At 36.5% G+C, this 27,889-nt stretch overlaps 1 protein-coding gene across 11 annotated transcripts in view; it reads right to left on the reverse strand.

Moving 5' to 3' along the window:
• Positions 1–27,889, reverse strand: part of PALLD (palladin, cytoskeletal associated protein) — a 198,083-nt gene that overhangs the window by 106,116 nt on the left and 64,078 nt on the right. For 10 of the 11 annotated variants that reach the window (XM_054201817.1, XM_054201819.1, XM_054201825.1 and 7 more), the window contains 8 exons: positions 24,297–24,475; positions 21,902–21,968; positions 21,224–21,329; positions 20,205–20,279; positions 17,459–17,600; positions 17,127–17,150; positions 8,060–8,179; positions 6,920–7,262 (listed from right to left, as the gene is read on the reverse strand). In XM_054201817.1, coding sequence (XP_054057792.1) covers positions 6,920–7,262; positions 8,060–8,179; positions 17,127–17,150; positions 17,459–17,600; positions 20,205–20,279; positions 21,224–21,329; positions 21,902–21,968; positions 24,297–24,475 — 1,056 coding nt within the window. The remainder of the gene's footprint in view (positions 1–6,919; positions 7,263–8,059; positions 8,180–17,126; positions 17,151–17,458; positions 17,601–20,204; positions 20,280–21,223; positions 21,330–21,901; positions 21,969–24,296; positions 24,476–27,889) is intronic. The other variant, XM_054201821.1, reaches the window with a different exon arrangement.

Raw genomic sequence — 27,889 nt, forward strand, 5'->3', positions numbered from 1 at the left:
TGAAAGAAACTATTAACACATTTTCATGTGACTAAGCGTCCAAATGAGGAATCATGAAAGTTAATGGGATTAGAACTGTCTCATAAAACTGAATTTAGGATAGTATGAATGAATATATTATTAATATGCAGCATCAGATCCATCTGATCAGTAGTTACAGAATTTTCAGGTGGAACCGGAATAGTTTTATGTCTCTTCAAGTTCATGCAGTTCCATTAGGGCTGATATAACTTGATACAACTCAATTACAGGATTTTCACACAAGTATTATATATTTATACTTTTTTTGACATCCTAATCATAGAAAATCTAGTTTTCTCAGCAAAACTGACTCTTCTTTCTCAGAACAAAAATAGCGCCTAAATTATTTGCAATTTTCTAGGAAGGAGTCATGCTTTTAAAAGTGTTCTTTTACTCAGAAGGATATAAAGATAGAATAGCTTAAAGATTTGTAGGAAGATTTAGAATTTAGCATCATTATAACTTGAAGAAAAGAGAATGATTGTTTTGATTCTAGTCCTCTCACTGGGTCTCCTTGCATACTTTTTTAACAGGTAGCTGGTTCTACAGCTGCAACACGCTATCATCTGTGATTTTTCATCTCTTCTATCTGAAAACATCAATCTAACATACCACAAAACGCTCAGAAAATTTGTTCCACTGATCTATCTTTTCTTTTTGTTAAAAACTAAACAACACTCCCTTCATTCTTCAAAACAGTGAGATACAGACCATGAGAAATAAATGCGACTTACTTACAACCTATATTTCATAACACTTCCTATTTCCTCTTCTCTCTCCCAGTGGGTCTCATAGTTTTTCATGGTGATCTAATATCACTAAGGAAGTCAACTAATACCTTGGTTTAAACTAATCTAAACTACTGCATTCAGGCCACAGGTGTGCCATGAGGCGTCATAATACTTCTTGTTCCTCTTCAGGATTTGCAACTTTTGTGTAAGCAAATAGCCTGAGAAAATGGAGACAACCCCTTTTTTCTTAGTATATTCTCTCATAAAGCCTCTTCTATTTTTTTTATATTATTTGTTATTTGTAAATCATAAACCCTAGTCCTAGTATAACAACTGCCTGTTGATTAGTGACCAATGAAATAGAAATTCTTCACCAAAGTTTTCTTTGGTTTATCTTTAATCCTGTTAAAAAAATACCGGTATGAAATAATAGAAACAAAAGCACTACAAATGAATAATTCGTATATTAATTGCGAAAACAGATGTAGAAAATGCTCAGAACACACTATAATCAAACGATTAACTTAATGTGCAATTATTCTGCTTTGCATTTTAGCAAATTTTGCTCCTCCATGTTAGCATTAGTTATTTCTACTACAGTAGAAAATACATGCAGATTAAAGTTTTATTGTGGGTAGACTTTATTAGCAAGATAAGGATCCAAAGGTCCTTATCAACCTTGAAAGAGCACAGCAGATGAAACTGAAGAACTGGACCTGGATGGACTTTTGCTCGTGAATGCGGAGTTGCATGTTTATTGTGATTGCTAACTCCTACACAAAACAAGTGTCATATTTTTCCTATACAGATGAAGATTGTCTTGTTCATTTCCAATGAGCATTTTGTTGCTATGAATATTTACAGCTTTGAGTTTCATTCAGCCTTATGGAACATGGGAACCTCAATTATACTTTACACCTTTTTCCTATCAGAAATTATTATGGGGGATGCTAACCAGTGCCTTATGGAGAATAAGAGTATATATTTTTAATGTCAATTTTCAGACTCCATGGAATTTTAAATTATTGCTTTTTCATTTAAATTATTGTTGGTATAACTTCACAATTTTTTTCAACAGCCATGTTTTGTTCTTCTTTTGCATTTCTGTAATGACAAAGCTTTCATTTCCCACATATTTGCTGTAGCAAATAAATCTTGAATAAATGCTGAACATATTTCTAATTCACAGTTCTAATTAAAAATATCTGCTGTTGTTTTGTAACTTAACTTATGGAGAAATACGGAAAATCCACTAGAACGTACTTCACTGTTGAATCACATAAGAGGTGGGGAATATCCTGCCCTTAGTTGGGAAAGGCTCTGTTACCTTTTGTTTCATACAGATAATGGCAGCAGAACTCTACTCTGTGTGTCATTCAAACTATCAAAGAATCATTTTTTATTCAGGTTTTCATCAGAAGATGCAATATCTTCAAACAAAAACCTACAAAAGTCAATCTTAACATTCAGGTTGAGCATTTCTGTAGTCAGTCTTTCCTAATTTAGGCTGCTAAAGCACATCACATTCATATAGTCATTAGTAGAACTGGATGGAAAACAGTTTTCCTACCTCACATATCTTCTCACCATTTTCAAAATATTGTTCTTCCGCATAAGAACAAGCGTGAAGCTTTCAAAGCTCCTAGCACAAGTGCCTGTTCTCAGGACTTCAACGGCCTGGGCTCTCTCAGGCAGTCTAAGGACTTATACCTGATTTTTGTATATTCCAAGGCATTAATTATTGGATTGTCGTCTATTCTCACATGTTCTTTTTCTATCCACTGCTTCCTAATACAGTCTAAACAGTGACTTACTACTTGCATATATCAAACACAATTATTAAGGAAGTAGTGATTTCTTGCAGTGTCTTTAAAACTTGATGCCTCGCAGGACAAGCATTATAAACACCATAGCATGTACGTGACTAGAAGTACAAGTAAGTTCAATATTAGGCAAATAGCTAGTAGAAAGATCAAGTTAAGAATAATTTCAGTGATGAGTGAAAAGTGAAATAAATATGTTAACAAAGGGCGTAAGAGACATTCTAGAAATGACTGAACTAGCATCTTTGCAAAAATTCCTGAGGCATTGACTACAAAACAGAAGAAACCATGAAAGAAAACTCAGTTGCTGAGGAGTGGAGTCTGAAGTACCAAAGAATTCAGTTCAAGAAATAGCATCAATTTCACAACTAGTATGAACACAACTGTTATTAGTTAAGGAAGTTCTATCAACTCATACAGCAGTGACTTTGATGCGTATCAACCAGATTAACCCCTTATCTTTAAGAAATAATTTTGATTATAGTCTCAGCTTTTCCTTATTGATGTTACATATAAATGGCTTGATATCTTTTTAATTATGTTTAGGATTCATTTCTCCTGTGTATTATTAAAAATCTAAGACTTTTGAATACATTTTAAAAAACCCTGATCTCAGAAAAAAACAGGAAACAAGATAGCCATGCCTGTAAGGAAATACTTATATTAAGTATTTCTGTTAGTAAGGAAATAATAATTATCAACAACTTCATAATCTGCAAGAAATTCTCTCTCACTGCTTTTCACTTTTAACGTGTATTCTTTTTACAAAATTAATACCTGCTTTTAATTTTCACTACAAAAAACATTGTCAAAGAGAACTGGATGAGATGGAATTCAGGAATTCTGCCCATTCATCTTCTTCACAGCATGCATGATGCATGCCCATGCAGAATACTACTTCTCACAGTAATGCAATAAAAAACCACTGATCATTCTACTGGGGCAGTTATGACTGTGCTAATTTTAAAGGTGTCAAACATATAACTTCCGACTGGCTTCTTTTGAGCTTATGTTAATGGATGAACTGTAGAAAGAAGGCTATCAGTACCTACAGCTGCTCTCTGCACCTACAAGGGAGAAGCATGGAAAAGAATGACTCCTGCTAAGCTAATAGTTTTTCTGATCGTTGTATATGGCAGACTGGAGAAACATTCCCAACACAACATAAAGCAATTGTCATTTGAAGAGAAGCTCTCCTGTCAGGAAATTCTGGCACCACACTGTAATCACATTGAGCCTTTGAACCCTGAACTGATGGCTTGTTACAAAGCCAACTAACATCACAAATGTAGGTACATCCAGTATCCATAAGAACGCCATCTTCTTTTCTGTTACTACTTTAACAGACACATGGAAAAATAATACTAATACTAGTCCACTTGAATGGAAGTTCTTCTTGGACATGTTAAATACAGTTCTATAAAGGTTTTGTAGACATTCAGACTGAGGATTATAAGAAGTTTAAGGTGGAACTTTCATATGCAGACCACGTACTGAAATAAATATTAATATTTGCCTGATTTTGAGAGATGCAAAGTATCTGTAGATACCAGACACTTATGGGGACGCTTGTAAAAGCTCATCTGCACATTATGCCAATATTGCCTGAAAAATTCCAATGCACACTAACAGCTCAACCTATTCAAATAGGTCACAGCAGCAGATATCAGAATTGCAGAAATCTGGGGTTTTTTTAGTCTCAGTTCAACAGTTCTTCCTCTCTTGTCTACAAAAACTCATGTAGCAAACAAAGTATAACACAATATTGTGCCTCAACCATATTTAGCATTATTGTCTTCTAAATTCTGTGTTAGCAAAATATATGATATGGACTACTTTCACAGTTAATTCTCTCTATTTTTTCCCAAGATTTTTCTATATATTATCACATTAAACTCTGTTTTAAATATTCTCAGCACCAGACTGAGGCAATGACTAATACTATGGCTTAAGGATTACCTAATTTTAGTGTCTGTAACAACAAAATTAGCATTTTGTAAGGCTTTAAAATCACTTTTCAAGCCTGAAAACAACTACAGTAATTCTGTGTAGCAGGCCAGCTCTTGCATTGTGGTAAACCATTATTTATAGGTGTTGGTTACAGCTGCACTGTCAAGGTGCAAATGTATTTCATACTTCAAGAAGGTACTCAGTCTTTCCTCATTAAAATAATAGTAATACCAACAACAACAAAAAATAAAACCCAGCCTATCATGCCCAAACTCTTTGCAGTTACTTTCAGTGTTGGCTGAATAAACTATTTTCAGAGAGTACACAGATAAACCTGTTAAGTAATTTATGAGTTAAGATAAGCTTCAAAAAAAAAAGGTTCACTAGGAAATTTAAAATCAGAATCAGTCTTCATCAAAAATAAAACTCACTAATGATATTCTGAAGCTTCAGGCTTTCTACACAGCCAACATTACTTAAAAAAATAGTTTATAATAAACATGTTTGATGTTATGTCATTGCTAATATATGCTGCTTCTATCATCAAATAATAATACTCTATGGACAGATACAACTCCATAGATAAGTTCTCTTCAAGAGCGATCAGTCTCATGGTTGAGATAGCTACTTTACTGTTCAGCTAATTTTAATGCAATTATCTTGTTAGCTTTGACTGCAGCTTCCCAAATGCTGAAAGCTGGTTTCAAGTCTCTGCAGCCAGACATTTCTTTTCCTCCTCCTGGTAGCACCTTTTGCCTTTCTTATGTTATCACTATGCTTGGGAGCAAAATACTTGGCTGAGGCGAAGGCAAAATTTCCATTTCTGACAGCAGCATAGACTTACACTGGCTTTGGCCAAGCAAAACATATATCTTGACTGCAATCAAGATCACATCAAGTGTTGTTAATGGCAAAATACAGGACTCAAGTGCAATTGCACTAGGGATTCCAAGGTCATCAATCTGGACACCAGCAACCTAAAGGATTCTTGTAATAGCATGCTTCTCACATCGTTGTATATAATATTCACCTCTGTTTATATGTTGACTCTATGTTTAAAAACAAAATAAATTTGCATAAGTAGCAGTGAACATTATACAATGGGAAGTCTATTACACAGCCTTCTTTCCTTTATCTAGGACAACCTTACTTCTGGGAAAGAAAGCTCTGGGGTGAAATTTGATTTTTACTGCTCTGCTGGAGCTGCTGTCTCCTTTCTTCACAAACGGGTCTCGCAACAGATGTGCTGGGTACAGGACCACCTGGCTCACTCCACACCATGTATCATCTGCAAATTACCATCCTCAGCAACCTCCCTCCCATACAAACAATCACCACCATATATACTATTCTTCATCACTCTTTCTATCTCTTCCACTCCTCCTTCTCTTCTACAGTTGTCAGAGGTTGCTTAGAATGACAAAGAGTAACAGAAAGAAAAAAGTGGTATGTGCAGAAAAGGAACCCTGTTGGCTTGCTGCCTCAAGCACATATTTTTGTGTGTTTAAATTCAGTACATGATTTCTAAAAGAACAGCATTTCTATATTTTGCAATTTATCCTGTGAAAACACGTAATTAAGCAAATGACCCTGCTAAGCTTGAAGACCGTATGTCATACTTCTTCTCAAACACATTTTTATAATTAATAGTCCCTTCTGATTATTGATGCAAATGAAATAAAATAATATTTTAGTTCCTTCATCACGGTCCAAAAAGTCTTGAGGGAGAGGGAAAAGAGGGGTCTGCACAATGCTAAAATTAAGCCATAAGTTAACAGTCAGCATAAGATCACTCTTGCATAAGTGCAGTATCATCACTAATACAGGTTAAAAATGTTACTACAATTTTTTTCACTTATTTCTCTCTCCTCTCCTTGAGCTTTTAATGTTCAGATTTTCAGCTATAAAAGAGCCATTGGAAGCTGTCTGACAGCACAATGAGTTACATGTTATATATAAGCATAATGTAAGAAATAATACAAACATTACACACATGAATATCCACTGACTACACAAAACCAAGAACATTCAGAATAAAGATAGCTAACTAGTGTTGAAAAAGGAATAGCATGCAAGAATCTCAGGCCACTATGACATTTGGGTACAGTGAATAAGAACAAAAAGCAGAGCAACAGCCACCACCACTTATTTCTTTTTTGTGACTTTATCTTAAACCTTTCTGGAGAATTTTGTATTCTTCCATTTGATATAGCACTACAAGAAAGACTACAGTTTCTTTGGGACATAAATCACAGCAATATGAAGATTACTCAAGGAGCAGCACAGTCATTGACCATTATTTGTCTAACACTAAATTGCTCCAGGCAAAGATTTGCTTTCAACAAATACCAAGTTTATAGGAGACAAAAAAAAAAGCAAACAAAAAATACTCACAGCTTTGGTTTGGCAAGCACAGGTGGTGGCTCCTTTGCGGGTGAAAGCAAGACAGCTGGAGGTGGGATGGATTTATCACCATTTGGCTTGCTGTTAATCATTCCATTTACTCCATGAATGGGATGGATGCCATTTGTTTTTTCCTCAGAAGAATTGAGCTGTAGTTGAAGGGCTGTCACACCAGATCTCAACTCACTGTTGTTTGCTTGGTGGGTCTCTGAATGTTTCTTAGGAGGAAACTCAAGAGAGCTAATTTCAACTGGAGGAAGTGGTGGGAAATGATGGAAATCATCACTGTTGGATTCTCTTGTCAGTGATTCATGAGCGGAGCTTTCTGAGTTGGCTAAAAGAAATCAAAAAGAATCTCCCTCCGACAAGTCATAGAAAAAGTACATGGCGCACACATGCTTTACTTTCAGTTTGTTAAAGGTGAGAACTATTTGGTTCTGTGCAGATATTTTTCTAGGCCTCCTGTTGATAATTCATGCTGAATTAGATACATGACTGACTATTCATTTTCTGACTTTGCCCCATGCAAAAGGCACAATAAGGAACCTTATGGATCCCTCTAAATCTGTTCCAGGAATCCAGCCACTAGCTGAGACTGGCAAGTACTATGGGACAACAACAGCTGAAACAGCATTTCCTCTTCCTGGAGTCTTGGCATCATTTAAGAACAAATGATTTAAAAATACTGAAGGATGTATGTACACATGGCATGTTAGCAATGGCAGCTGGGTTAGTGTATTCCACAACAATATGTATGTAAACATATTACAAAACTAAACATAGCATGTCAGAGTTTTTTATTTTACAAAAGGCATATGCAACCTTCAGTAGCATAATTTCATCTGCTTTCATTTTGCCTCTGCTGCCATCTAGTCCCAGAACCCTAATGCTTTAAAACTTGCAAGGCGTGTGGCAGACAGTTAAAAAATGTATTTTACATGAATAAAAATATTAAACTAGGAAATGAAACAATAAAAACATGCAGTTTGCTATATATGGATGCTCTGAGGTTGACAAGACCCCTGTCTTACAGCAACCCTTTTCTGCAAGGGAAGCAGACTGATAACTTCACAGGTAAATGAATTATCTAAAATTTACGATTAAAAATTCCTCTTTCCCTTCATCACATACCTGAGCAGACAGTTAGTTGCGCGCTGCTTGTTACTGAACCATGTTCATTTGTTGCTGTGCATGTGAAAAGTCCTGAATCTTCAGGAAAAGTTTCTGCAATTACAAGGGTACATATCTCTTCTGGAAATAAACAGAAAAATAAACTGCATCATAAACTATTTAAAGTACCCCATAATTTTTTTGCATTGTATGTTAGAAGGACACAAGACAGTGCTCCTTATACAAAGAAATGCTGTAAGAACTGCAGAAGAGCTTCCAACATAAATGGCTTTTGTATCTAAAATAAGTAAATTTACCAAGCTAAGTTTTCAAAAGGGGCCTGTCTTGAACAGTAATTTTGCACTCAAAAGTCTATGCAGTCATTTTACACACTCAATATTTTCATTTTTATGCAGGATAGCTCTAATTCATACAAATCAACATACTGGTTTTCCATACACAACGCTTGCAAGCTCTTTTGGGGTCTCTGAATACCACCACCAATATGAATGTCACATCATTCCTTCTTTCCCTGAATTTTCCTGTATTTAATGTAACATTTCAGATCAAATCCCATTCCCAGCAAAACCGGAAAGTATTTTGTCATCCCTTCCAATTAACTTTTCTGTTTAAACTGACCAGAATTAAAAACTCTGGATGCATAAACATTATCCTTACGCGGAGTTTGGGAAGATAATTTCTGTTTCTGCCTGCAGAGCAGTAAGAATGGATAAATTGAAAATATAGGACAAAACAGTGTCACAGCAGAATGCTGTGACACAGACATATTCTGTGGTTATTTGAAATCTGTTAATTCTACTTTGATATGCCATAGTATATGCTTTGATTATACCAGGGCCTAGGTCAGAAAACTTGTATGAAGGCTGGACTGTTCATATTTCAGCTTGGGTCTCACAGTAATGTTTTTTAAACCATTTCCACCCATTTATACTGGGCATATTTAATTATCTAGCCATATTTTTTCCAGATTCTTCAAAGATGTCACTTTATTTTATCTCTACTTGTAATGGTATTCTAACCTTTTTAAAAATTCACAATATAGCTAATCTAAATAATCCGAGTAATTACCCAACATACCTAGATAATTTTAGACCTGGACAATATTACATCGTGGGTTTACTTAATTAATTAGGAGTTTCTTTTGATTATGTTCATTTTTTAGTCTCAAAACCAATTCAGGGAAGTTTTATAGAAATCAGTTTTATTAAAAAAAAAAAAGCTTTTTGTGTTTTGGACATTTACGTGGAATCCCACATGTTATCACAAAATCAATATAGCTAATAAAAACAAATTAAAAAGTGAGAAAAAATATTTCAGACTCCCAATAACTTTTACACAAAAATTATTCCAAGAAAGAGGTTCAGTACGGTAAGCTTCACTTCTTTCAGTTCAAAGAAGAAAAACATTTTCTAATAGTTTCTTTTATTTTTTCTTTCCTAATTTTAATTGTGGACTAGCAGACTACTACCTCATTTAGACAGTTAACAAAAAAGTTATGGAATTTTTCCAATTATAAATGACAGTGTATCCAAAAACTTCCTGTACTGGAAATGGGCTAAAAATGAATGACTAACTAAAGGTTTGGCATAGAGCTGTTTTTCAGACAGCAGAGCGTGCTTTTTTTTTGGCAACACAAACCGGTCATTCTGTGTAGCTGCAAGAGGCATGTCTGGTAATACTGTAGCACGTTGGATCTTATCTGACTCAGATGAAGATTAATGACTCATGAAAGGTCTTATCAGGAAAGTAATGGGTAACACAAGCTAGTTTTTGAACTACTGAGATCAGCTTTTTTTAGAGTCTTGGTGTGTCGTAAGCGGTTGAAGCTATATTGTTAACCACACGTGCGTACTCCTGGATTGAACTGACTCTGGGGATGCAATCCGATACGTGCAGCACACTAGTTTCCTGTTCATTTAACAGCAGAATTCTGAAAGCTGGGTATTTCGGGACTGCAAAAGAAAATCACTCCCACCCTGCTGAGAACTGCTGTTTGAATGAGGTAAAAGTACTAAAAAATAGAACAACCGGCAGAATTCCTATTTTCCAAACAGCAGAGCTAACTAATGCATAACGTTCTTTCAGTAAGTATGTAAAATCATCACATGAGAAGAGCTGATCTTCACTCTGCAGTGATAAAAGAATTCTAATGGATTCTACCATGATGTGGTTTGTTTACTGAAGCGGTATATTTGAAAATTATGCAAGATACAAATTGCAGTAATCCTTGTAAAAGAAATTGAAAGTAAATTAGCAATGAAAATAAACAGTTTAAAACTCAGTCTTCTCAGCTGGATGAGCAAACTACAACACACTTGTGATCAATCATGAGGAAACTGGCTAAACTAAAAACATAAAAAAACCTAAGAACTAATCAAAAGGCAGCTTGGGCAAAAAGCATGTGTGAGCAACACATTGCCATTGTCTTTATTCATTTTGCTCCCACCAAACCAAGAATCACTGACCTCCAGGTCCGTGAGCCAGGTCCAGGCTCACTACTGTGGAAAGCACAGAAATAAAATACTAGTTTGACAAAAGAAACATTCTTTAAAGATTTCCATAACACACTCTGGATGCATAGCGCTCTGAGTATTTTTCTAGCTTTACATCCTGACTTATGTAATTATTTTTCTTTCTGTTACTGTGCTAAGTAGAATCTGATGATTTGAAGTAAATAATGTCTGTTCTACTTCCCGGCAATCATCAGCTGACAAATAATTTCATCACAAAAATGTGTTCCAGAAAGCAGCTCTGAAATGCTGTTCTCAGGGCCTTAAAACATATTTAACACTTGACTAAATGAATACAAAAGCATTCTGTTCACTGAAACATGTAAAATGCTTAGGCATGCAAGTACTTGACTATTTTGTCAGTTATTTAGAAAGAAAGATTACATTTTACAGAGTAATCCTTTCCCTTTATGGTTCATGAGTCCACTAGGAAGAATAATCTTTGGTAAGACAGAAAACTCTTGCATTTTAACAAATTTCATCACTGGCAATGTGTTTACTTCAGAATGTTTCTATGTATTACATTAAAGGCAGAGTAGTTCTTATATCGCAGCTTCATCTCCAAATGTCATCCTTAGTTTCCTCCACTGTAATGTACATACAGTCCTGGGAAATACATAAGGTCTTTTATTAGTAGTTGTTCATTACGATGCAATGAACAGAGCTATTTCTATAGATCACAGAATCTTCAGAGTTGGAAGGGACCTCTAGAGATCATCTAGTCCAACTCCCCTGCTAAAGCAGGATTGCCTAAAGCACATCACTCAGGACTGCATCCAGGAGAGTCTTGAAAATCTCCAGAGAAGGGGACTCCACAACCTCCCTGGTCAGCCTGTTCCAGTGCTCTGATGTAGGTTCAAAGCCATAAGTTTTCTGCTACACAAAGACAGCGGGTAGTCACAGTGTTGGTTTCCTGGTAAAAATCCAACCAAACACAACCCCGCCATCTTGCAGACAACTTGTCTCTTATTCTCCCTCTTGTTTCCCTAGCCATCAGATATTTAACTCCAGCTTAATGGCAAAGAAATATGCCCATGAGGTAACAATTTCTCATTTAAGTATCTGTGCATATAAAGGGAACAGGAAAGTGTGAAAATAGAGAAGAACTGAATATGCAGAGTAGAACAATAGATGTTAGTATTGCAGACCTGTAGATGTTTTAACTTGCAATAACACAATTAAAAAAGTATTAAATTTACTGGTTTCTGATATCACTATTGTATACACCTTTACCCAGTCAGGCAGCAGTTCTGGCTTATTTGGTAGGCTTTATGCCACTCAAGAAATGAAGAGACAAATTTTTAAAAGACACACAGAACTGACTATGTTTGAAGATATCTCAAACAACACTTACAAAATACTGAGAAGAAAACTGAACAATAACAAATGTGATTGTGGGCAATATAATGCAGTTTTAGGGTACAGAACCTAGGGTTACAGCATATGTAATCAACACCTAAGATGGCCGCTATCTAGCTGGTTCAGGTACAATAAACAGGAATACTGCTGTTGCAGCATGGACTTTAGTCCCTAAAGCAGTGTTCAGGTTTGAGGAGAAATTAAGCCGTTTACCAGGGTCAAGGAAAAGTTTATGCTAAAGCTTACGCTAAGGCAGTTATGATGCTGTAGATGCCTAAGCTAGCTTGTTTGAAATAACTCAGGTGTATACATTGAAGCTGAAATCAACATATTCAGCAACATAACTGTGATGATTGATGTACCCCAACAAGCTTTAAATATTTACAATTGAAGAGGAACAGCAGCAATTTTTTTTTTTTTAAATCACATAGTACAAAAAAGATCAGAGATTTACTTTGAATTTGAAAGCATCAACCAGCAAGGACAATTGTAACAGTCAGACTTAAGATGGGGTCACTGACAGGACCAGAATTCTGTAGGCACCTTGGGAGTGCGGAGCACAATTGAAAATGTAATTAACGAGCAATAGTGCATAGGTTGATCAGGCCACCTTTAATGAAGGATAGTTTCAGCTTCTTTTCAGTTTTTTTCTTCATTTGGCATCTTGAGCTATAGCTCATTGGAGATTGCTTTCTTCAAGCCCTTGTTTTCACTAAAAAATGCAAGGATCCAAAATGCATGCTGATCTACTGAAGTTTCTGTGTTTTGTATTTCATCAGCTGTCAAAAAGCTGATTTTCTTGGTGTGGGGAGGCAGTAAGGATTTCTGTAACATTTGCCATATATTTTCAGTTTCAAACATTATACAGAAATAGGGGGCAATTCCTAAGGAGTTACTTACTAGAGTTGAAACAGCAGCCAAACAGGGAACAAGAAAGCACAAACCAAGAGAAGTGATGACTATCTTTTGAGATGTTTTTGGTGAACATACACAGTATTGTGCTTAGGAAAAAAGAGCATGTATATGCGGCAATTCCCTGGCAATTTAAGAAAAATTACTTCATATAGTTTTCTTCTTACATGCCATTAGACAATTGTTTTAATGTAATTCAATACAGTTTGTGGCTGTCTCCAGACAGCTGAGTAATGGTCAAAATATCAACAGCTGGCAAATGACTCCATGGGATTTTTCATTCTCAGGCAGCCTGTTCTTTGAAGGATTCAATCAGTATAAAGTCAAAACGTTCAAGAAAGAAATACAGAGCAGGTAATTTGACAAACTGTGATGCTGGCTTTAAGTAATCCGACTAGCTATTAATTCACAAAGCAGTCTGGAGAGATTTGTGATGCAAACTGATTTCTGTCTAGACAGAAAAAGGAGTGCAAAACACATTATGGTAGATAGAATATACCCAAAAAAAGTAGCCATCCCCCAATTCCCTGCCCCCTTGCTTCTTAATTTCTTACCTGTATGAGTTCATGGAACATTTTTCTTTTAAATCATTAGTAGCGACCTAGCAAAGGATAATCAGTGTTTTTGAGCACTATAAAGTTTTTATTGACAGTTGGACTTTGGTTGATAATGAGCAATTAAAGTCACACTACAACTTGTTACAATTTGTGTAAAATTCCATGGAAGTTGTACATTTGGAAAAATTTTTGGAAATCATGTCCATCTTTCAAATTTCTGAATACTTATCTAGCATAGCCAGGGCTCAGTATTGGGGCCTGTTGTGTTTAATATCTTTATCAATGGACCAGGGGATTGAGTGCACCCTCAGTAAGTTTGCAGACAACACCAAGTTAGGTGGGAGTGTTGATCTGCCTGAGGGTAGGAAGGCTCTACAGAGAGATTTGTACAGGCTGGATCAATGGGCCGAGGCCAATGGTTTGAGGTTCAACAAGGCCAACTGTCGAGTCCTGCACTTGGGTCACAACATCCCCATGCAACGCTACAGGCTTGGGGAAGAGTGGCTGGAAACCTGCCCGGAGGAAAAGGACCTGCAGGTATTTGTCAAAGCCAGCTGAATACGAGCCAGCAGTGTGCCCAGGTGGCCAAGAATAGCATTCTGGCTTGTATCAGAAATAGTGCGGTCAGCAGGACTAGGGAAGTGGTCTTCCCCTTGTACTCAGCACTGGTGAGGCTGCACCTTGAATTCTGTGGTCAGTTTTGGGCCTCTCACTACAAGAAAATCATTGAGGTGTTGGAGTGTGTTCAGAGAAAGGCAACAGAACTGGTGAAGAGTCTAGAGTACAAATCCTATGAGGAGTAGCTGAGGGAACTGGGGTTGTTTAGCCTAGAGAAAACGAGGCTGAGGGGAGACCCTATTGCTCTCTACAACTACCTGAAAGGAGGTTGTAGCGAGGTGGGGGTTGGTCTCTTCTCCCAAGTAACAGGTGATAGGACAAGAGGAAATAGCCTCAAGTTGAGCCAGGGGAGGTTTAGAACAGATATTAGGAAAAATTTCTCCACCGAAAGGGTTGTAAAGCATTGGAACAGGCTGCCCAGGGAAGTGGTTGAGTCACCATCCCTGGAGGTATTTAAAAGACATACAGATGTGGTGCTTAGGGACATGGTTTAGTGATGGACTTGGCAGTGCTAGATTAACGGTTGGACTTGATGATCTTAAAGGTCTTTTCCAACCTAGATGATTCTATGATTTTGTGTTGATTTCCCTAACAATCTTGCAAACGTATTCTCTATCAGCACAGAATAGCAACTGTGTGTTTGCTTAGGAACAATTTCCTCTGCAGGTATTGTTTTATCTGGCTACTTAAAGTATGAATTGCATCACAAACCAGTGCTGTACCTATTATGTTTCTGGTACGCACACAGCGTCCTGTTGTAGAAATTTTAAGATCCTTCATGACGTCCTAAAAACAAGTGTTACTTATTACTGGTATTACTACTAATACACAAAACACTGCTCATAATTTATGCCAAAAGGAAATATTTACATTTTGTCCAAACTTTATTTACATTCCCTTTGCATGCAGAGAGTCAATTCCTCACAAATAAACCAATAAGTGTACTGTCATTAATTTTAGTGGAGAGTAAGACACTGCACATTATTTAATAGGGCTTAGTAGGAATTGATACATGCACAAATCTTACAGGGATAGTACTTAGCTCAATGAATCCAGGGAGAACAAAATACCAAGCAAACTCTTTCATAGGTTTTGGGTAGCAGGAAGGTGCTTATAAATATATATCACAACAGAATTACAAGCATGAAAAAAAAAAGACTGACAGCTGTCAGGCATTCACTACTGTTATGTATTAAACTGCAACAATACAGATATCAAAACAGTATTTTGAGATGCCTTCCTACTCTTGCCTTGCCACCTACCTTGAGAGTCGTATGAGATACCTTGATATTAAATAACTTTTCTGTACCTCTGAAAACTCAAGAAATGCACCTTTCATGTAAGGATACATTGCCTAATACTCTTTAGAAGGCTTCAGGTATCTTCTTGCAGGCTCTGCAAGGTAACCAGATGTGGGAAGGAGAGTATTTAGCACCATCAACATGATGGTGCAGGTATGCGAGAGGTCTGGCAAAGTGACGATCTTTTTGGACTCAGAATCCCACTTTCTATTTCCCATTTCAGGTAGTAGTTACGAAAGGAAATTGTTAGCTTTGTGAACTATCATAAATATTCTTATTTATTCCACAGCAATATCCGTCAGATAGGCTATACGAACCTTGCAACTAACAGTACTGAAAAATACTTTTCATATCCAAAGGCTTGATATGATATTGAAACTCTCCTCAAACTGTTTTGTACTGTAACTTACAATTTTTAAGCCTTGAAGTTTGGATCATGATTGTAAACTACCAATACCCCATTGTTAGAACTCAGATGTGTTTTAATTCCTCATTAGAGGTTAATTGGGTTTTCCAGCACTCTTCTTCCCTTCACATGGCACACATTTCAAGCCTCCAAAAATCAAATCATTCAGTCACATGTATTCTGGGCATCAGCTGTTACTAGAGGTGATGATGCTGCACACCACAATTAATAATATTAACTGTAAGGATAAAGCATGCATGTGTGTGCACATGTACACACACATATGTGTGTGTATATATGTATGTGTATGGTAGTCATGAAGTAGAATAGGCATATAACAATTTTCTGAAGCAGTAAGAAAATCAGTGAGTAACTGACAAAGAAAAGCAGAAGCTTCTTCCCTCTTCATCTCTTCTCCTTTACATGAAAGCTAAGAGAAAGCTGAATTTCTCCTAAGATTAAACATTCACTGCTTCCTCCTAGTCCATATCCTCACAGCCACACTGCTACTTTATAATCATCACCCAGCTGCTAAGTCTGTTCTCCCTGCAGTCAAAGGCTGCCAATGCAACCCCTCAAAGTTTAAAAGATCCCTGCATTGCTAAGGTCCTTCAATTCAGAGACACTCTTTGGGAATACCCAGGTCTTAGAAAACTTGTCTGTTTTATCTTTCTACACCATAATTAAAACTCCCTCCAAATTCAAGCATATTCAAGCACAAGCAGCCACCCTCTTAAAGAAAGGCTCAGAACTTATCACTGTCTTCTCTTCTACATGTTGTTTGCCTTAGAAACATTAAAGAAAAGAATAAATATTCTCTGTCTTTTAGCGTGCACTTACTATTGAAGAAACTACCACAGCATATAATGATGTATAATGGAAGCAGCCAGAGAAAACCTGTAGTTGGAAGAAGAACATTTCTCTTGCTGAAATCTAGGACTTTTATCTTGTGAATAGGCTAGAAAAAACCAACGTGGCCTTGTTTTTGAGGATCATCTTTTACTTGCATTTAAAACACTTCACATCTGCCAAGCTAGATGCAAAACTAGCATTCAGTGGTTGGGTGTTATGAAACTCTTATGAGTACAATTTGGGTAACGGAATTTTGTGGGATTTGTTCTTTTTCCTCATTAGCATGTAAATTTCTTTTTTTCTGAGAATAAGTTTGCTTCAGTGTTTAAGCTGTGAGACTCTCCTTGCTGGTCTAAATGGAATTTACTGTTTAACTAATAAAGGACTTGATGTGAAGGACAGCATAGAGTATGGAAGGTGTGATAAAGAAACATTGTCTTTAAGGGGGTTTCATATTACCAATGCTCAGCAGAAACACTTTTCTATTTATGGCTTCGGTACAAACTCAAAGAGCTAGTGAATCAAGAGATTGTTTTTTCATATGATTCTTACCAGGTTCAGTTGCAGATCGTGGCTCTGCATATGACATCATAAGGAGGGGAAACAAACAAGAAAAATGGTATTAGAGATTATATTAATAAACGACAGTATACTGAATGAATATATTATACTGAAATTGCTGTAGACAAGTACAGAATCTGTGCAGACACTTTACAAAATAAAGAAGACTTGTCTGTTGGTAGCAGTAGTTCAATTATTATTTCTAGCCATTAAAGTCACTGAAATGTGAGGAAGAGAACACTCTCTCCAAAACTCAGTCCTGACAGACTAATTTCACGATCTTTCCCCTCACCACCCCACCCCACTTCAGATTATTGCCTTACTTTTTTGGAGAATTCTGAAGTCTGGAGAATCTTGAATTTCAACGCCCTGTCGAAACCACTTAACATGAATAGGAGGGGGTCCTCTGACCCTGCATTCCAATACCACAACTTGTCCCTCAGATGCTGTGGAGTTTTGTAGTTCCTGAAATATAACAATCACAATTCAAATGAACTGCAAGCATTTTACATTCTTAAAAATAGTCTTTTCTTCCCTTTGCATTTCAATTTATTTTATTGTGTCATTACATTTTTGCAATAGACATTCTCTGCGAGTTGTATTTTCACTCTGATTAAATTTAATCTATCGGCTATATAGGTAAAAATGACTGAATATATTATTTTCAAATACATTTTTAATATGACTAAAGATGGAAAAGGTGTAGAAGTATTTAATTCCTCAGACCATCACAATCAGGTAGCTACAGTCTGACCTTTAATTTTTCATCATTCTTGCACAAAGTGAAATGAAAATTCTGCAACTAGCTACGGTTGATTGACTCGGTCCTGAGAGAGTAGCTGTGCTGCCTTCAGGTCAGTCTCTAGAATGTGGAGTTGCTTTTCCTCTGAGCCATTTATAATCAACCAGGCAAAATTAAATAACACAAACATGATTAGGATATATCAGCTTGCATAGGGATAGCTTCTGAGACAGTATTACGCCTGTAATAAATTCTTGTGTACATCTGAAAAAAATCAGGAAGAGCCTAAAACTTTGATGAAGAACTACAGTAAGAGAGGAGAAGCACAGTGCTTTAAGTAACAGAATTGACAGGAGACAGCCACTATTTTTGCCTTTGTTATTCATTTTAAGATTATAAATCAAAGAGTCTTTTTAACCACACTGTCTCATTCCCTTTCCAGTTTATTAATAAAGTTTTAGGCATGGATGCAACAAAGCACTTGAAGTTAGGTCTAAGATCAGAGTTATCCCTAGTTACTATTCATGGATCTCTAGTTAATCAAATACATAAGAATTTTGTTACATGGAAACCTAAAATCTTTGGATTGTTCCCTGAAGTTTGCATAGAAAGAAATTTACTGCATAAGTACATTTTTTGTTGTTCGTATCTCATTCATTTCTTCTGTAATTAGAGTTGTTCTGGTTTGGTATGTCCCAACTGGCTAGAGCCAGTTAATACTGGATTTCAGGGACAAGAGATATGAGGATTGGGAAGAAACAGTGGAGTTTTGATTGCTTTGGTAGTTTCTGAATGAGGGCTGGATTTCTCTCATTTCCCACTCCTAGTAGGAAGTTGCCTGCCTCCCTGTCTTGCAGTAACCACATTCTCTAGCCCCTTGCACCTCCACCGTTCACTCTCCTGTGATACCTGCAGTATCAGTGCAGAATTATAAGCAAGAGATTCAGACCTTTCCTGACACGAGAAAGGGATATGATAGACCCAGGCTAGACAGTTGTAGAGATCAGGGCTTGCTTGTATCTCTAGGCGAAGCTAACTTGCTGTTCCATACTAGCTTTTAGTCAACTGGTTTTCTGAAGTAAAAACCAGAAATACCTTCTTTTCTTCATTTTGAGTTCAACAAATGGTGACTAAATAATAGTTACTGTTATGGAAATGATGGTTTAAAGGCAAAATGAAATTCATATTTTAGATTAAAGTTGTATTTTAGGGATTAGGGAAATATGCCGTCCTCCTTTTTGCTGTTACCTAAGTCCCAGTTCTAAAGTTGCATTTGGGATGAATGTGGAGGTAAATATTGACTTAAATAATCACTTGAGAATTACTGAATAAAAGTTTCCCTTCTGTCAAGTCCATGCCTTACATTTTGCAAGACATCCCAATGAAGAATATCTGAACTGCTTTAAGTAACATACCTCCATGGATTTTTTTCTAAAGTGAAGTAAAAAAGCCTGTGTTATTTGTTCTTGTCAGTAGATAAATTATTGTGAATAAGGCTTTATCGTGACTGTGATGTGTAATTGGTGCCTACCTTGTTTTATTTTACCAATTATGGGCATAAGATGAACACACACAGAATATTCATGTAATTCTACCGCTGATTTAATAGGATAAAAGGCATAAGAAGGCAGTGGAAAATTACTGTACTCGGCACTGGTGAGGCCTCACCTCGAGTACTGTGTTCAGTTCTGGGCCCCTCTGTACAAGAGGGACATTGAAGTGCTGGAGCGTGTCCAGGGGAGAGCTACCAGGCTGGTGAGGGGTCTGGAGACCAAGTCATATGAGGAGAGAGTGAGGGAGCTGGGCATGTTTAGCTTGGAGAAGAGGAGGCTGAGGGGGGACCTCATTGCCCTCTACAACTACCTGAAAGGAGGCTGGAGAGAGGTGGGTGTTGGCCTCTTCTCCCAAGTGAATAATGACAGGACCAGAGGAAATGGTCTGAAGCTGCGGCAGGGGAGGTTTAGCTTAGATATTAGGAAGAATTGCTTTACTGAAAGAGTGGTCAGGCACTGGAACAGCCTGCCCAGGGAGGTGGTTGAGTCACCATCCCTAGAAGTATTTAAGAAACGTCTAGATTTGGCACTTCGGGGCATGCTCTAGTGGCAGAGATTGTAGGTTGTTTGGTTGGACTCGATCTCAAAGGTCTTTTCCAACCATGAAGATTCTATGATTCTATGATTTTCTTAGGAAGTCATTAATACTGAAAAGGATAATGAAAACTGCAAAAATTTTAACACGATCAAACATTCCTGCATTAGGATATATAATTTTGATATTTCCTCTGGACTATAGAGTATGATATAAAAATCATGATGGATAAAACATACCTTTGTAAAAATGGGTGCAGAATAGATAGACTTAGGTCCATCCACACGGTGCAGATATGAAGTAGGGCTTTGAACCTGCAAAGCAATTCAACAATACTATAAAATGGAAAGATAATTGGTTTCAATAATATGGCCTGCATGCACTAATGCAATAATGCAAACTCTCAAATGCACAGTCTTACAGTGTTCTTGTTCTAGCACGCTTCTTGAGTGACATCACTATTTCACATCTATTTCTGAAATCAAAATGCAAGCTTTAAAGGCTTCTACACTTCCCATGGGAATTTTTTATCCAACTGTCTTTGCCTTGAAGTATTTTGAGTTCAACTCCTGTTAATATAATTGAAGTCAGTCCTTTGAACTGAAGCATTTTTGCCTCTCCTGTTACTACATCCTTGACTGATGTAGTAATAAATAAATCTAGGTACCTAAAAGCTTACCATTAGCCAAAAGAAGGGAAAAGAATTTACGATGTACTGTCTAACAGAGATTTTTATTTTATTTGTATTTTACTATTTATATGCAAACTTTAAGTCATCCACAGGAGCATTAAAACTTAGGATAAACTAATGCACATTGATTTTCTACATTTAACTTCTAGGCAGTAGCAATTTTCTCTAAAAGGCTCAGGGAAATTAAAGCAATATTTAATTTAATAACAGAATTTAAAACTTTTGCTAAAAAATATTGCAGGCGTTCATTTGTATTGCATTCTTCTGGAATTGGACCAAGTCACTAGTAAGTGATACACACTGTAATTTTCGTCATCACCAGATATGTCAGCTGCTCACATGCCATGTTGATACACACTGTGTAAGAATCCATATGTATATTTACTCCTATGTCCCATTCACTAGATATATACTTAATTTTTTGAAATAATCATTCTTAATACAATAACATAAATTTATATTTCAATAATATAATTCCTCAATATGAAAGAGTTTTTCAGGACTTACAAATTTTGAAATTAAATTTTAAATACTTTTCCTAATTTAAAAATTGGTATCTAAAAATACCTGCTGACTGGGCACAGAGATAGGTTGAATCACAGCTGTGGTGACTCCAGACTTTGGTGTGGAAGATCCTATTGTCAAGGAAACAGAGGTGGTTTTCTTTTGGGCCCTGAAAAAAAACAAGCCAGCAAGCACCTTATAACATCTGCAATCAGAATATGTTAGTTTCTAACCGATAAGCCACTTTGTATTTTCTACATCTGTAAATATGTCATTATCAGCTGAAAAGATCAAATTGGAGGAAGCTTGAATAGAACACAATCTTTGGCTAATTCACACTTTCACACGCAATAAAAAGCACTGACTTGAGATACAAAATAAAATGTGTTTTGTTTCTTATTAAAGAATGTAGGCCTCTGCATGGTGTTTTTTTGGAGGCACAGGGCTGGGTGATTACAAATGAAGAACTGGTTAACTTAAAGTTACTCCTGAATCTGAAAAATTGATATGAACAAAAGAGCTGTCAGGGTACGGCCAGACTTCTCTGACAGAACAAGTACATTGATACAATCTACAGTTATACTACTACACTACGCATTTATATCACATGAGAGAAGGAGAAAAGACAAGACATATGCAAACATACCCCAGGTGCTTATTCAGATCTCAAACTACCAAAGATTTTCCAGTGTCCCTTATTAAGAACATTAGCACAGCATTGGTCCTACTTTGCACACTTACTGTGGCATAGCTCCAGATTTTGATTTGAAAATTAAACTTTCACTCTCCGAGTCTGTGGAACTGGCACCTGGAAAAGAAAGTATTTTCAGTAATCTCATATCCTTATACTGATTTATTTAATGTTTACATTCCAAATAAAATACTATTCTACTTTTGCATTTCACTTCAAGAGCTGAGAACCCTGTAATAAACTACTGCAGATTTTCTTATCTGATAAAAGATTGTAACTATGTACTTTAGACAGTTACAGAAATCATAACCATGCCGATTTAATTGCAAATTGTTTTCCCTAGGCTCTTAGCTGTCTTCCTTCATATTGAAGCAAATATGAACAAAAAAGAAAAAAAAAATGCTGACTACTACCACTCTACTGGAAAGATATAATTTTATTTACTTGAATGTTAAAACTAAAAGCTTAAGCAAACATATGGCTTATACACAGATAACAAATCTTCAACCTTACGTAAGAGCAACTCAGTATAGCAAGACATTTTCAGACTAAACTTGCTACCCACAGTTCAAACTATTTATATTAACCTATACATAACATTTATGTACTAGTATTTCTTGCCAGTGGAAGTCTTGGTGTAACGTATGTGTTTGGCAATACCCTGAACTCACTTAAAGAAAATAATATGAAAGCATTTGTTCACTTTGTCTTAATTTTTCCTAACAACTGGTACTTCACACAACATTTATTCCAGACATTTACACAGTAGATACTATTCCTTAAAGGATTTGTGCATACATATGCATAGCTGTATTTGTAATAGAAATCATAAGCAGTTCATAATCAAGATGCATAGTATAGCATAGACTGATTCCAACGAAACAAAATTTGGACTGAGGTACCCAAGTACCCTATTTATTTACAAAGTTTAGACTACAAAAATCAAAGCAACAAGTAGCCCAGAAAAGGTAAGAAGAGAGAAGCAATGTCAAGTGAGCAAAGCGGGTCTACATGAAAGTATTTCACTTGAGCAAAGGATAATGAGGTCTTACGTGGCTTGGCCTGCTGCACAGAAGAAAGTATGAAGCATCCGTGTCATCAAGACTATTAATGTACAAAGTAATGTTTATGTGACATTCCGGTTTCCTTAAAGATCATAGGGGAATAACCTAACAACTTGTACAACTCTCTCTCTTTCAAAGTTACATGTTGTAAAACTTCAAGATAGCACTTCCACAGGGTAAGACTGCCAGATCTTAAAAAAGGAGTTGTTTTATTATCTCTATAATAGGAGATAGGAGTTGTTTTATTTATCTCTATACCTACCCATTTCTTTTTTAGTGGTGTTGCTTCTATTATTATAAATTCACACAGTATTATATATTTATACTATACCTAAGGATTTCTGAAATCATGCATACTTCTGCAAAGAAAAGTGTTACTAGAATCCATAAGATTCAGAAAAGTCTTGCAGATTTTGCTATTATATCCCAGTGTGGGATAACAAAGTTCTGAGAATAAAACACAAAGAAAGTAACTCTATAAATGCACATCTGTCATGATTTAGCTAATTTATAGTGAAAAGTTTATTGCTTTGTTAATCAAAAGCTATTTAATCATTTTGCTATGGTATTATTCAGATTTCCTATGAGTATTTCCTATATTAATTTGGTTTATGCTTTCAATTAACCATCTAAATAAATTTTAATGAGCTACAATACTGGTAAAAGAATACATACTACAAAAATGTTTGAAAGATACATGAGTTAAAATAAAATTCAGTATCCAATTAATAGAATCATGCCCAAAACACAGTCCTCCACTAAAAAAATAATTTAATAATTTTAGTTATTAAATTTAGTCATGTTAATAACTTTCCTCAGAGAAAATAATACTTGAATTATGACTAATTTTGAAGTCAAGAAATATTTTGACAATTACTGGCAGCTGATTCTGGACAAAACCAGTATGACTGACTTTTAACCGGACCTAAAGTCAGTGTACCACATGTTAAGAGTTATAATACATTTACCTGTGACTGAACAAGACTCATTTGGGGCAGCCGCATTTAATAGCATTGGGAGGAAGTTCAGAACTGAGGTGGAGATGATTACTGCTATCGTGAAAATCATTATTGGTATCACCAGTCAAATCTTTGATTTACAGAAGGTGCTACTTAAAAGCTAACCATATGCCAAAAGCTCTGCTTGTTTCTCCTTTTCCACTCTTTATCTTACTTGTACCCTAAATAAACAGTGAACATTCCTTGAAATAGCTGAATTAGTATGATGTGATGTTTAAAATGTGTTGCATTAAAGGGAAGCAGAGGAACACCATAAAAATACCACCAAAGCAAACGTAGTCTTAACACACAGAACCAAGAGTAAACTTCAGCTTAGTTATCTTTACCTGTATGTTCAAGTATCTTATTATTTCATCTCTTACCTTCAATGAATATTTCAGCTGATGTACTATCTGAACCAATGGAATTTGAAGCCAGACAAGTATAGCGTCCAGTATCGTCTTCAAAGGCTTCTGCTATAATTAGTGAATGAAGTCCTCCACTTCCAGAACGGATCTGAATGTCAGGCGTATTCTGGAGTTCTTTTCCTTCACAGAACCATCTGCAGCCCACACACATTTAGAAATACAAAGAAAAAAAGAACATAAAAGATTGGTTCAGGCTCATTGCACACAAGAAGACATTACACTCTGCTGCAAAAATCTAAATTGTTACTGAAATCAGTGCATGGTACTTTGAAGTGTTTAATGGCATTTGCAAAGAAAGAACTTGCTGGAATACACTTTGTTTAAAAGGTAGTGAGACGTTTCTGAATGCTAAGAAAATTGTACACACCTACAACATAAAGCTGTTCCCTGTCTTGTTTTGGTAGAATTAATGCTTCCTGCATGTCTCGCTTTGACAATTTCAATCTAACTTGCTACTCCCTTCTTCCTAATACTCACCGATTCTCCACACAGGATGTTTGATTTTTGTCTATCATGCCCAGTCAACCTAATATAATCCCACGGTACAGGTTCCATATTGCTAAAGTTTAAATAGGTTTACTCCTGCCTCAGATCAGGAACATAAACTGGTTTTTTAGCCCTAGATTTTTATATAAGTATATAATACATGTTCCACTACCCAAAAAGTATGCCGCAACAAGAGGGTTGCCTCGGGTGTAGGCAAAACAGACACTTATCTGGGATGAATTATTACTAGGTAAAAGCAGAGCCTATTTTGTTAATGTTGGGTCAATCAAGCGTTTTCCAGTGCAGGCTGCCCGAAGAGCTAGTCCGTGTTCTCAGTCTGCGTTGATTCCATGAAGGCACCAGCTCCCATCTTTTTTCTGTTTGATTCCCTCATATCAGCTAGTTCTATTCTCATAGGCTATTCCCTGATTTATCCACATCTCTAGCAGCCCAGCAAGTTTGTGAAGTGGATAATTCTTTTTCTTACAGGGGCTGCTATGTATTTTTGTAAGTAATGGTAGATTGGTGAGTCACTAAAGGAAAATCATTAGGGAACAGCCTTCCTTCCATTCTCAAATTTTCACTATGTCCTGAAAACATATTTTGCCAAGTCCTTCTGAGCTCCAGCCTTACAAACTCACTCTGATTTTTATCACTCTTCCGTCCCTTCCTCTCAGCCCATAACCCTAATCTGTGCTTTCCCATGTTCTCTCTTTGCCCTCCTTTCCCTCTTCTTCCTTTGCCACCCTAAAATTAAAATCTTGCTGTGGTGAGGATAAAGACAAAATGAGTAATTCTTGACAGCAAGATGCATTCTCTTCCCCCCATACACTTTCCTACTGTAGTAAGGATTTAAAAAAAATTAAACACAGAAAGTTATGGAGAGTCAATTCCAATTAAGTGATAATGGAATTTGATTTTCCCCTGCCCCCACCACCCCCCCCCAAAGCAAAGTAACCCCAACGAGTTACAGAACCCCCCTCCCTATTTAGGTAAAGCATGCAACACTACAGGATGACAGATACCACTCAATAACAATCAGTGAGTAGTCTTTAGAAATGAACTGCCTCACTTTTATTGCTCTTTTTTCTTAAACTACATGTAATTAACAGAAACAAAAAATGTGTCACAAAACTTTCTTCTGAAAATATTAGATTGCAAAACTTGAAATTTCATGCTTATTTCAGAATGCAGAGTTAAGAAACCTAACAGATTTACACAAGACAATTCCCCTTAAATAACACCCAGAACTGTGGGCAAGCCCTCTGTGTTTATGAACAATAGATCTTTTATTCCTGAAAGTAAAAAAATGTTGATAGTGGCATTAAAACCATATATAATTGTCTTACATAATTAAAAGACTAACAAGTTCCTTTTCTGTCTTCTGTTGTGCCCAGACAGTGCACACAGAAAGTATCATTTTTGGAAGGAACTAACAAACTTCCATTTGTTTACTCAGTAGACCCCTTTGGCCTACTTTTACAACTATTGGGCTTGGAGACAAATCTATTCTGTCAGCTCGACTGCCAAAATTAACATTTCACTTCCCCTTCTTCCCCTCCTTTCCTCTCTTGTCACAAGTCCTCTCTTCTCCCGGTGTGAGGACCTCTGCTACTATTTCTACTTATTAGACCTTAACAGTCCTAACCTCCGTGCAGCCTTTCCTAAGTTAGATTTTAAACGATATGCACAAGAGAGAGGTTAATTCAATTTCTAGACAATCACAGACAAGAGCCTGTAATATGAGGCTCTACTTAACCATTAGTTCCATTTTTCTTTCCTTTCCAGAAACATCCTGCAAAGGAAAACCTCCCCTCCAAGCCTAATTATTTTCTCAGAGAGATCCCATTATAGTTTCATGCGTGTTGTATGGCTTCCTACTGTCTCACAAATTCCACACTCACGAAATGTTTAAGAAACTGTGATAAGCATATGAACCTAAAATAAAAAAAAATTCGTTTACATTTTTTTGTCAGATGATATGTAATAAGCAAACTGTTTTCTTAGGAGGACAAATTCTACACTGTCCCTTGATTCGTGCATAGACACAGTCAACCTCACATAGTGGGAGCTATTCCTCAACACTGGTTGGGACTGAGACTTATTGCATCACATCAGTGACATATCACTGAAAACGAGTCCTGACCTGCTACATCAGACACTGTCTCCCACAGAGAAAAACACACAAGTAAGCAATTCAATATAAAATTACCTCAGCCGTCATTAAGGTGACGTTTGATGAATGGGAAACAGGCCTGATGTTGGACGGCACTGTTTATTGTGGAAAGAAGAATTCACCTTCACAATGGGCAAGAGGAGAGTTATTTGAAATGAAGAATACTGGGATAGAATTAGTCATATGCTCTTTCCTTTTCTAATTGTATTTTTTTTTCTTGTCTATCTTCATAGTGATAGGAGAGGATTAGTTAATGTGAATTTGTTTTGGAGATTACCTCAAAATTAAGTGAATTAGAAAATACTTAATTGAAATACTTACCCTGCAATAACTTGGCAGTCACCAGTTCAATTCAAGAGAGTTTGTGAATTAAAAAAAGGGTCAGCTAATAAAGCTAAATGAAGTATTTTTTGCACAAACACAGACTGAATTTGTTTTCCATCTTTTATATAGCATGGGCTACTATATGGCATAAAACTGCTATCTACAGGCCCCCTTACTGCCATTACACTTGGAACAGTCATAGTAAGAGAATTTTCTGCTTCTAAGGACTGAAAAGGATTCAAAGACAAATCACTGAATCACAGAATGGTAGGGGTTGAATGGACCTCTGGAGACCATCTAGTCCAACCCCCCTGCTAAAGCAGGTTCACCTACAGCAGGTTGCACAGGATCGCGTCCTTTGAAGCATTCTCTGTTTCTACAGAGGGATCACCAAAGCAAGCAATAAATCTCTATCAAAGGGAGACTGAGCCACAGAAACCAGAAGGGCTCATGGCTAGACACAGAAAACCCACCACAAAGCAAGTCTTACAAGAAAATTCCAGCTTTATGTTAACTAGGCCAGCATTAACTCACGTCCAGTCTGTTCCAGCCTACTGATCCT

This window comes from Rissa tridactyla, chromosome 5 (assembly GCF_028500815.1).
Source record: "Rissa tridactyla isolate bRisTri1 chromosome 5, bRisTri1.patW.cur.20221130, whole genome shotgun sequence".
NCBI classification, from domain to species: Eukaryota; Metazoa; Chordata; class Aves; order Charadriiformes; family Laridae; genus Rissa; species Rissa tridactyla.